This window comes from Halictus rubicundus, chromosome 2 (assembly GCF_050948215.1).
Source record: "Halictus rubicundus isolate RS-2024b chromosome 2, iyHalRubi1_principal, whole genome shotgun sequence".
NCBI classification, from domain to species: Eukaryota; Metazoa; Arthropoda; class Insecta; order Hymenoptera; family Halictidae; genus Halictus; species Halictus rubicundus.
In genome coordinates, this window is record NC_135150.1 from 4,857,002 (window position 1) to 4,869,889 (window position 12,888).

The 12,888-nt window shown below is 36.3% G+C and overlaps 2 protein-coding genes across 2 annotated transcripts in view; one reads left to right on the forward strand and one right to left on the reverse strand.

The window, feature by feature from the left end:
• The window catches only part of LOC143363973 (uncharacterized), a 764,268-nt gene that overhangs the window by 357,021 nt on the left and 394,359 nt on the right, over positions 1–12,888 (forward strand). The window lies entirely within an intron of this gene.
• LOC143362255 (uncharacterized) lies at positions 11,991–12,665 on the reverse strand. The gene has a single exon (XM_076802260.1). The coding sequence runs from the start codon at positions 12,663–12,665 to the stop codon at positions 11,991–11,993; it is 675 nt and encodes a 224-aa protein (XP_076658375.1).

Below are 12,888 nucleotides of genomic sequence, written 5' to 3' on the forward strand. Positions count from 1 at the left end.
ATTTTTTCGTGAAAACGAACACGCCCTACTTTCCAAAATACGTCTTTAAGACGTCTTAAAGACGTACCGTTCTCTAACAAATGACGTTCAGGAGACGTTCGAAAGACGTCTTTAGGCGTCTCTGTGCTATCTGGGAAGTATTTCGTTGCAAACACTTCGGAACTCTTCAAACTAAGTCTACTAAATATGACTGCTATGCTCTTTCTAAAAGAACTAAATAGAATTGTTTTCTCTTGCAACCAATGCTTAAACATTAAAGTGTCGAAACGTATCATAGAGTTGCACGTCTGTGCAACCGCACGTCTGTGCAACCGCACGTCCAACGCCTCTAGCGGGAAATCGGCGAGCGATGAGAGTTGAGTCCCGTATAGCGTGGAAGTAGGACGGCATTTTCTGTATCCGTAGAAAAGTGAGGTTAAGGTGTCGCGAACACGTGTTAAATAAAGATATGTTTCGTTAGTACAAAGTATTACACTGATCCACCCCAAATCCAAATACAAACAGGTTATGGGCCCAGTGTGTTAAAGTAACAGCGTTGATAAAAGGTTACAAAAGAGACAAATTTGAACCAAAAGGAAAAGAATACATTTTGGTAGGCTATTCGACAGAGGCAAAAGCCTATCGCCTGTGGGAGCGTGGAACACGCACAGTAGTCAACAAACGAGATGTTCGCTTCGTTGAAGAACAGGAAACAACCCTGCCTGATGAGAAGTCAACAGAACAGCTGTTTGAAGTACAACTGCAACCAGAAATGGTGGAAGAAGAAGTACTACCAGATGCAGATTCCACAACCACAAGCAGAGCGAGGGGCCGACCTCGAATAGAACGCACAGGACGTCCAGGGAGGCCAAAGAAAATTTATCAAACCAAACCAACTGAACAACAAAATCCTGCAACTTTGAGGGAAGCTCTGGAAGGTCCAGAACAACAAATATGACTAGAAGCTATGCAGGCAGAATACGATTCCTTGATACAAAACAACACTTGGCAGCTGGTGAGTAAACCACAAAATACAAAAATTATAAAGAATAAATGGGTGTTTAAGGTCAAAAAGGATCAAGACGGTACAATCGAAAAGCACAAGGTCAGATTAGTGGCCAGAGGTGATTTACAAAGGGAAGGAATCGATTACGATGAAGTATTCGCACCAGTAACCAGGATGGAAACCATAAGGACATTATTAGCAATCAGCGTAATAAAAGGAATGCACGTGCATCAAATGGATGTAGTGGCAGCTTATGTACAGGGAAATTTGGCTGACGAAATTTACATGGAGCAGCCAAAATTGTTTGAAAGTATTGATGCAAAAGATATGGTATGTAAATTAAATAAACCATTATACGGCTTAAAACAAGCAGGCCGCGAATGGTACCGAAAAATAGACAGTTATCTACTTAGCTTAGAATTTAATAAAACAGTGGTGAACCCTTGTGTATACGTAAAAACCGATATAATAATTACAGTTTATGTAGATGATTTGCTGATTGCGTCCGCGGATATAGACAAACTAAATCATATCAAAGAACTGTTGAAACGCGAATTTAAAATTAAGGATCTAGGAATAGTTAAAGATATCCTTGGTATGCGCATCGAACGAAACGGTAATGTAGGTAGTATTAAATTATCACAGAAGAAATACATACAAGAAGTGTTAGAAAAATTTGCAATGTCTGAGTGCAATCCTTTAAGTACGCCGTTAGAAATAAATTTAGACATGACAAAAATTATGCCCGAAGCCAAGAAGAAAATGCAGCCGCGTGGACCAGGAAAGACCAGAAGGCCTTAACGTTGATTATATTAACCGTTGAGGATAGTCAGCTAAAGCATATAAAAAGAGCTGAAACCTCGTTGGAGGCGTGGAGAAAGCTGCAAAATCTACACGAATCCAAGGGTCCCATACGAAGAGCAGCACTCTGTAAGCAGTTACAAAGGTTGAAAAAGGAACCCAGTCAAACAATGACGCAATACCTCGGTGAATTTCAACATAAGGCCGAACAATTGGAAGAGGTCGGCATGAAGGTACCAGAAGATCTCCTGTCGGTAATGCTGCTCGCCTCTCTGCCAACAGAGTATGAAAATTTCACGATCGCGATCGAATCACGTGACGAGTTACCCAGTTTTGAAACATTAAAATCAAAACTTATAGAAGAAGATGCGAGACGAGAACCAAATCAGAACACCGAGGACGAAACAAACAATGCACTAGTGACAAAACCCAAGTTCATCAAATACACGAAAAATAGAGAACAACCACTGAAATTTAAAGGTAATTGTCACATATGTAAAAAGTACGGACATGCCGCGAAGAATTGTCGTTACAGGTCAGATGATGTAAATAAAAGAAGTGAAGCAATGAAAGCATCTGCCCTTACCAGTCACCACATGGAAGAAGACACGTGGATTCTAGATAGCGGGTCAACAAAACATGCAACTCCACTCAAGCACAAGTTTTCGGAAATTCAAGATCATCAGAGCAAAATATACACAGCTACAGATGAAGGTGCTGACATAAAAGGAAGTGGAAATGTTGAAATGTCTGTGAAATTGTTTAACGCAAAAACAAACAATGTAAAACTGGAGAAAGTGGCGTTCATACCATCTTTTAAAAACAACTTACTGCCAGTGTCGCAAATAACGAAGAAGGGATACACAGTTACATTTGACACAAGAGGTGCCAAAGTGTTACGTAAAAATGGAACTGTGGCGATGACAGCTACAGAAAAGGATGGATTGTACATAGTAGAAAACAGTGAAAAACAAAAAGCAATGCTTCAGAAGCAAGAACGTAGTGCGTTATTGAAATGGCTCGGTGTATGATCCTACAAGGAAAACTACCACTTTCACTGTGGGCAGAAGCAATAAATAGTGCAGCATACATTAGAAACCGGTGCCCAACAAAAGCAAATCAAAACAGCACTCCAGAAGAAGAATGGACTGGTCGTAAACCTTATATAGGTTTTATGAGAAAATCATGTACTGGATTTGTTTTAAAGTTGGCCGGTGGACCAGTCAGTTGGAATAGTCGAAAGCAAAGGTCAGTAGCTCTCTCAACCATGGAGGCTGAGTACATGGCCCTGTCGGAGATCACGAAAGAAGTCATATACATGCGAAATTTGTTAAGGCATATGAGATTTTGTGAACTTATTAAAGAACCCACAATGGTTCATTGCGATAATCAAAGCTGCATTCAATTATGTAAGAATAGTGTCCACCACGCTCGCAGCAAGCATATCGACATACGTTTTCATTTTAGTAGAGAAGCTCAAGAGCGTGGAGAAATACAGGTAAAATACCTGCGTTCAGTCGAAATGACAGCGGACATACTGACAAAAAGCTTGTCTAAAGAAAAACACGTTGCGTGTGTTAAATTGTTAAACTTAAATGAATCAAAAAGCATTGATGGACATGCGGTTGAGGGGGAGTGTCGAAACGTATCATAGAGTTGCACGTCTGTGCAACCGCACGTCCAACGCCTCTAGCGGGAAATCGGCGAGCGATGAGAGTTGAGTCCCGTATAGCGTGGAAGTAGGACGGCATTTTCTGTATCCGTAGAAAAGTGAGGTTAAGGTGTCGCGAACACGTGTTAAATAAAGATATGTTTCGTTAGTACAAAGTATTACACTGATCCACCCCAAATCCAAATACAAACATAAAGTTCAAGACTTACAATATATATATAAATTTTCATCCGTATGAAATTATCACAGACAAAGAAGTTCTAATTATTGTATCTATGGTTATCTAATAGCAATTAACTTGTACGAGTTCAAACTTGGACATACTGCGTCTGAAGCAACGAAAAACATAAATGCTGCTTTTGGTGAAGGTATAGTAAGTGATCGGACCATAAGGCATTGGTTTGAAAAATTTCATAAGCCGGCGACTATTAATCGTTTATAACTCGTAAACGAATTAACCAATATTGATAAAATTTTCAGCATGGATATAATTTATTCGAGCGAATCAAACACAGTCTTTAAATTTTCAATACAGGCTGAGATTAAAAAGCTGAAAAAAACCAACTTTTACTATTTCTTTTGCGATTCCGACCAATTCAAATTTTTTTCAAAAATGTTCTACACCTCGTCTAATAAACTAATCCTTCTAACTTCTCAATAACATTCAAGTCATTTGATTAAATTTTAAAAAAGTTATGTTGTTTCAAATAGTGTGGACTCAGTTTTGCTCCTTACTGTATGTGTCGCGAGAATCAAGCGATGACGGGTATAGTCGTCATGACACAAAATACTGCCATTTCTCCATGACGAATATAGTCGTCAAACATAGCTGACTAGTTAACGAGTTACGCAGAGCTTGTATCTATGGACTTTCCGTTCACGCTGCGAGTAACCGCTAGTTTGTATATAAACAGAGGTCACCTTTCCGAGTCGACCGACACGTCACCTAAACGAAAAGCCTAGTGTCGGTCCTCGTGGACCGACGTAGCGCTTAACGGGTTGAAAGATATAATTGAAAGGGATTCACATCTAACTGTTCAGGAAATCGCGGAGAGAACCAATATACACTATTCAACTGTCTCTCGACATCTGAAAGCTTTAGGAAAAGTAAGAAAGTTAGATAAATGGGTCCCACATGAACTCACTGAAAGAAACAAGATGTGCCGTCTGGAGGATAATTATGCTTTATTATTATTATCCTTAAACAGGATAATTACCTGTGACGAAAAATGGATTCTCTACGACAATCGATGATGTTTTGCGCAGTGGCTAGACGCAGATGAAACTCCAAAACATATGCCGAAACCGAAGCTTCATCTGCGTAAGACATTGATGTCTGTATGGTGGTCAGCAAAGGGTGTTGTACATTACTCAATTTTTAAAAAAGGCAAAACCATAAATGCTGACAAATACTGCCAGGAAATTGCTATAGTGTACGAAAAACTGCGTGTTCAACAGGCAGCATTAGTCAACAGACGTGGTATATTATTGCTTCACGATAATGCTCGGCTACATATTGCGAAACAAACTGCAAAAAAATGAGCAGAGTTGAAGTGTGAAATTCTCCCTCACCCTCCTTATTCGCCTGACCTGTCACTTACTGATTACCAGTTTTCCAAGCACTTAGATGGCATTTTGAATGGAAAACGATTCACAGAAGAATGTGATGTAAAAACTGCATTTGGTGAATTTATTACCTCACGTTTATTAGATTTCTTCCAGAAAGGCATTGAGACACTTGTATCACGATGGAAGAAGTGTATTGATGTCGATGAAAATTATTTCGATTAATGGAATATGAATAAAGTTTGTAAAATAAAAGTTTATGTTAAAGATTCAAAAACGGCCATTTCATTTGCAACAACCTAATACTTTTGTCCACTCACAAAGTTTCTTTACTTGTTTCATTGTTTTAAATAAGCTATCAATTTTCTCCCCGCTTTGTAGTTTTCCCGCTTCCATTATTTTATAATTTTAGATGTTTATGAAAAATGTCATTGCTGCTTTAAAATAAAATTTCAATTTGTAAACATTTTCTTTTGTCTGGCATTGCAAGCTCAAATATAGGGAAAAGCAATGGTACTTTTAAAAGCAATAATAACAGGTCTTCTCCTAAGCAATTTATATTGTGTTAATCTACAAATTGTAAAGAGGCTTGAAAGTTAGTTTTCTTTGTAGGGCTTGTTATCCATATATGGGATGTGGAGCTGTGAATGTATTAATAATCGTTGTGAAGGATTGGAAAAGATTAATTTCATAGTACGTCCATGTTTTTAATCAGTTAACAAAAAGTTTCTATGATTTTATTTGTTACCCAAACTTTGTAAAACGAACAATGTTTAAATGTTTCTAGAACTCGTTGAAATAAGTTACACGTAAATACTAACTTTGTTGACAAAACTCGATAAATGTCCCATCGTTTTAAATTTAGAAACTTTTGGGGAAGTACTTAATTCATTGTTTTGTGACGATATTATATTTACAATTACTCTAATACGGTGATTGAAAATGATAGTGAACTTTGTGGTTCACGGTACTCTTCCCGAAGTGAAAAGATCTGATATTGCTCGCATTTATAAAATTTCAAACTATGTCCGATCCCCTTACAGTCGGCTGCAGTTTTTCTCTACTCCTTGGCTTACTCTGCATTGTCCGCCATGAATAAATATATTGTACTTGCTCTCGCCAATAAATATTCTTTGATTCCAACATCTGCTTGGGATGTTAACGTGTTTTGGCGAACTACAATCGTTTCTTTCTATTGGTTTCGTTTACAATGTGTTTCTTACGGGACTACTCTGCGGTAATATTCTTTACATTGTTAAATATTTCGCACAAGGTGCTAAAATATTTTCATCAGAAGAGATGGTACGAATATGAGACAAGGTAGAAATATGAGACATCAAGTTATCAACCTGTAGTCGGTACCGACAGTTTTGGCAATAACTATGCATTAACTATTATGTCTACCAAAACACTCTTCTATGCCAACCGTTCTCAATAGAGGTTGGTCTTTTATTTAATAAACGTTTACACATACATACCGCCTTTACGTATGCTTCTTAAAGTGAAATTCACTTTAGTTGATTTGATGACTTCTCAAAAAACAAAAAAGATAAATTATACCACAGTAATCGTAGTTTTATTATATCCAAGATTGTGTTTTAATTATAATGTATAATAAGAGAAAGTGATTAAATATTATATAATAATAAGTAATAATTCAAAATTGCGCGAATCCAGAAAGCGCAGTTTATATATAAAAGTAAAATAAAATAAATTCTTTTCTTTCAAATAGCAAATTTTTACTCTTATTATATTTGTTACCATGACCTCAATAGATCACATTTGCATATTTCACTATTAAAATATGAAACTACATTAATTTTGGTATATTTTGAGACCAGTCTCCTTGAAAAAAGCATGTACGTATTTTTAACAAACTTTTAAAACCAATTCATGTTAGGTGCAGTTATCCTATATCTCAATTTAGAATGCTACCTGTATTAAAGATGATTTCAGATTCATTTAGATTAATTCCGCTGATTTTTCGCAATAACTATATATTTATACTATGTAGAATAAAAGTAAAAATCTTGTATAACGGGAACTGTGCTGTAATATATGGCAAGTACTGAATTTGTATAAATTCCTATATCTATTCATGGAATTGAATGTTATTTAGGTTACTCACAATTTATTCTAAAGAGTTGTACATATATTCTAAACTTTGTTTATGTAATGAATAAAATTCTAGAAATTATTCATTTCATACAAATCGAATGAAAATGAATTTACACTTTGTGAACATTAATTGGAGTACGGAAGCTTCGTATATTCACTGGATAGAATCTATTCCGCATCATCGGGTCCAACAGATTTATTATCTTATTGGTCATTTTATCGCCCCAGGCCAGAATTGTACGAGGTGAATTTTCCTCGTGGGTTGGGTTCAGGCAGTTGCAAGTTGCATTGGAACTTCGCGCAGACACGTCTGAGCGTAGCCATAAAGCCCAATACAACTTGCAACCGCACGATAGAATTCGCCTCGTCTAACTTTACTCTTGTACCGTCCTTTTTTACGAGATGAAATTGACTTTTCTGTGTACTCTACTTTCTGTAAAATAGTCCATTAAAATGCGAATTTATGCTAATATTAACAGTTCACCAGCAGCGCCTTTGACATTTTATTATAAATTCACCCAAGTTATATTGAATGTTCCACCAAGTTCCAATCTGCTATTTTTCCCAATTTCAATACAGCAATCATTCCATGACTAGAAGATTCTCGTGATTCTACCGAGTAGCTCATAAGTCGTGAAATAACTTAAAATTGTTCTAACTGTTTTATTTGTGACATATTTACAAGTCCAAACCATTTTCGCCCCTATGTGGTCGAAAAATGTTATATACTTAATAATTATTGTTAAACGAAAAAAAAAAAACAATTCCAAAAACACGTATCCCCTATTTTGGTTTATAGATCACGTAGACAAAGTTACATAAATATGGATAAACAATTAATAAGAAATATTGCACAAAAAGTTGAATTTTTTAAAGATTGTCTAAACGAATAATTTTTCTGAAACCTTTTTATGACTACATTTCTTGATCGAAAACACACAAATTAAAAAATAATCATTGTCCTAGACCCCCTAGTTCCCGATGTATTTGCAAAAATAGGGTTTTTACCACCAAGTTAGAGGGCTATTTTCATTTAAATATTTTTCAGCAAACTATATCCTGTATAAATTTCATTAAAATCGCCCTGTTACACGTTGGTAATGGCCCTTGTCATCATTCCTAGTGTTAATAACTACAATTTCTTACTCTTGCTATTCTGGATGATGTTCAGCAACTGGTTTATCTTATGGCAGTTGCGAATCGTTATCCAATGACTGCAAGGAAAGAAACATTTTCAAGATTCTGTATGTGTAACCTATGCACATACTCTGTGTTGATTATGGTTATACGCTCTATAGACTCTATAATATACAGCGTGTCCCAAAAATGTCATATTTCCTTGAAAAGAGTGATTCCTAAGGTCATTTGAATTAACTTTTTCCTTTACGAAAATGTTCCCCGCTGCTTTGTTCAGGAGTTATTGTCGAAAAACGTGGACCAATCACAGCGCGGCTACAGCAGGCGCTTCATCCGTATACTGCACAGTGACCTTCAAGGTCATATAAGGTCAGAAATGGAAGAAACACTTTGAATATTTCGTACTAATGTGTTTACAAGCATTCTTTATTCACACGAATGAAATGATGTTGTTATCATTATCAAAGTGTTTACTTCTAGTTTCTACTATGACAAGAAAATTTCAGTATTACCTTCGAAACCGATTAGTAATATCGCATAGATATATATATTGTTATTCGATGGACGAGAAGGTGGATATGGTACGCATTTATTACCAGTGCAATTTAAATAAAAAACAAAGTAAATTGAAATACCTAAAAGAATATCCGGACAGAGTGCGACAAAATGAAAATTAGTTTGTTTTGCCTGCAAAGCGTTTGAAGAAAACAGGGTTTTTGCAAAATAAGTTTCATAATCGGAAATGTCTTTTTCTGAAGATAAAAAGTTAGAAGTCCTCTTACATTTTGAAGAAAATCCGGTAACTTCGGTACGAAAAGTAGGTTCCGCGTGTGGTATTTCAGTTGGCTCAACTCATAAGGCCTCGTACAGCCTGAACATTTCGACGAACATTGCGCCGAACGCCGCGCCGAACAGCGACCGAAACGCAAAATCGCGCCGTTCGGATCGCCGAAATGAATGTCGATTTCGCGTTTCGTTCGCTGTTCGGCGCGCCGTTATATCTTAAAATTACATAATTACAAACCCTTGAAATACCATAAAGTACAAGGGCTACAAGAAAGTGATTTATCGCGGTGTACTGAATTTTGTGATTGGTTATTTATGAAGAACAGAAACGATTGTAATTTTTATAAAAAAATTCTTTGGACAGACGAATCAAGCTTCGATAACAATATGATGACAAACACTCATAATGTTCATGTATGTGCACTGAAAACCCAAGAGTGAGAAGGGAAACAAGTTTATATGTGCAATTTTACATAAATGTATGGTGTGGCATAATTACCAACGTGCTATTAGAACCTAATTTTTATAGTTGAATATTAAATGATAAAGGATATTTAGAGTTTTTAAATACAGAATTTAGGGACTATTGGGAGCAGAGTTGGGCATTATTTAGATAAAAAATTATTTAAATAACGATTCGAACAAAAGCTACTTTATCTTTATTCGTTATTCGAAGGTTCGAATAAAAAAAGTATCTTTATTCCACGAGTATCGGATAAATAATTTTATTCGACGAGAACTTATTCGACGAATAAAGATAATTTTTTTTATTCGAAGCGGATTTATTCGAACTTCGAATAATTTTTTCATCTTTTATCTGTATCTTTTATTCGAAGGCTTCGAATAAATCTTCGAATAACTTTTGCCGAGCGCCGAGCTTCAAAGACCCAGCAACTGCCAAACGGTATACAATGTAAGCGGATGGAGAATCGCGCATGAATGAAAGTTTAAACTTTTAGATTTTTCAACATATCCTCATAAAATTGTGACGAGCGAATGGAGGGGATTTTCCTGATGAAAATGGGGTCAAATTCGAGTGTAATCGAACAAGTTTCACTGATACGTAATGTTACGATAAAAATTACAATCTCATTAAAGACAGTCCAAATGATGTCGTGTTTGGACTCATAATGTGCGTAATTTTTATTGGTAAAAAATATGATACGTTCTTAAGAAATACATTATCAACAACTCCGGAAGATAGGAAGCAACGAATTATTGCAGCGTGTGCTACAATAGACGCTTCAAAAGTCTGCAGTGTGTTCACGAATATTGTCCGCCAACATTTTTACAAATACATTAAAAAAAATAGAAATACGTCACGAGATGGCAAGATATATTAAATCTGAATATGTTCTGCTGCATATTTTTTCAGATCTCTGATAGAAAATCCCGAAAGGCGAGCAGCGAGCTCGACATATTTATGAGCATAAAAGCCGAGTTTGGTCAGCCGCCTGTATGTACAGGGTGTCAAAGAAATAGGTTTGGTATCGTGTTTTACTTCTACTGATTTTAAAAAGGGTCATACAAACACAGCTCTGAAAACTCTTTTTTTTCCGATGTGTAGGCATTAAAGATCGCTGTTTTGAACGTACATTAAAATACAGGTGTACACGTGAATGTTATGTATTTATGAGAAAACTGAACAAGCGAGATACAAAAGCGTTGAGACATTAAACGAATTTAAGAATGTCATTGCATTACTTGCGACTTATTGAAATCCTCAATAAATGAAACATTTCTATTTAATTTCTATTCCCTAAAATTGACTTGGAAAGTTTTATACGAGTAAAACAGCGATGTAGTTGAAATTAAAGAAACGGAAAAATAATCACGAAAGACATAGATAACGATGTTTATTTCAAGCAAATGGAAGTTTCAAATTATATAAAATCATATAACAGGTACATAATAGTATTATTTATATATGAATCTTTTTTTCCTTTTTAGTTTATCACCACTCAGACCATTTTGCGTACGAAACAAAAAGCTAACTAAAATATAATGATATGTGCAATATTTCCGTGAAATATAAGCATATGGGTATCCGTGAAATAGAAGTGTCTACACCAGTATCACCAGATGAGAGGAGAGAGCACTTTAGGGGAAAAACTTACCCTCTATCTGCCAGCACCGGAGCAGAGACGAAACGCGTCACATGACCGGGCCGCAGCGGAAGCGTGGGGAGTAGCACGAAAGAAGGGGAAGTTAGAGAAAATGTTTATGTCACAATATGTCCCCCTCTATACCGTGTAAGTTTTCTATATAACATTTTTTCATATTATTACAAATAACGGCAATATTCAAACTGGACATAGTTATTGCCCCACCCTGTATATACTAGAATAGCTATCAGACGTAGAATTTCAAACGCTTTTGTCATTTCTCAATTCAACTCAATTATTCAAAAGATTGACTTTCTCTAAGCGTATAATGCATCGGATCAAAAGGGCAAGGCGTCGTTTTTGAAGAACAGTCTGTCAATAGAGACGCCGCGCTTCTCTGATGTTCTCGTTGGTTCGTTTATGTATAAAATATCTGTCCGCTTCATATTAAAATTGTGAGGTTTTCCGAGGTGATGTGGATCGTGGGTCAAAGAAATAAGTTTCACGTAAACGAGGTTACTTTATTATAACACGTGTGTACGCGACGAGAGTCCGAACAAGAAGAAGGAAAAACAAAAAAGAACTCTCTAGGCACACATTCAGGTGGGCCCGTCGGAGGGCGCAACGATCAAGCCTTTAAGGCCGATTTCCAACACTCCCTCTATCGATGTGCCCGAACGTTCATACGAACACACTCAACTCACATGTTTACACATACGAACACTCATGCGTAAATTCCCATATTCATACGCACATTCTCATGAATAAATATTTTCGTTCGTACATGTTTATGTCATTCCAAACATACATAGACGCTTCGCTATCTTATATTTAACATATTCACGCATTTTTCATGTTTTATTTTTGACAATGGTTTTGTTAATACATCAGCGCACATTAAATCAGTCGGTAAGTATTGCACTTTAATAATAGCATCTTCTTGTGCTTCGCGCGTAATATGATATCTAATGTCTATGTGTTTACTACGACTGTGATAGACAGAATTTGTACTTAGTTTAATTGCACTTTGGTTGTCACAATGTACAGTCGTTGCACCTTTTACACATTTATCTAGGCACATATGAGTCATTAGTCTTTTTAAGTAAATTACTTCTTTTGTCACTTCAGATAAAGCCACATATTCTGCTTGCATAGTTGAAGCTGCTACCGACTTCTGTTTCTTGCATGACCAGCTTATTGGTCCACCAGCGAGGATTACCACATTTCCTGAACATGATCGTCGATCATCAACGTCTCCAGCCCAGTCCGAATCACAGAATGCTTTCATTGTTTGGTTACTTTTTGTATACGTGATTCCATAGTTTATTGTATGCTGAATGTACCTCAATGTTCTCTTCGCCATTTTCCAATGCGTTATTCCAGGATTAGAACAAAAACGACTTAAGGCACTTGCAGCAAATGACAAATCCGGCCGTGTTGCATTTGATAGGTATATCAATCCACCAACCAGCTCTCTGTACGGTCGATTTTTCATTTCTTCTTCCTCTTATTTGGTTTTTGGGTTCATATCTTTTGTCAGTGTGATACCATACTCTATTGGAGTAGATATTGGCTTCGAATTTTCCATACCAAACCTCTTTAGTAAAGCTCTTGCATATCTTTCTTGTGAAAGTCTCATACTTCCATTCGATGCTTCTCTTTCAATTTTTATTCCAAGTAGGTTGTTTATTGGACCCAAATCTTTCATTTTAAATTTG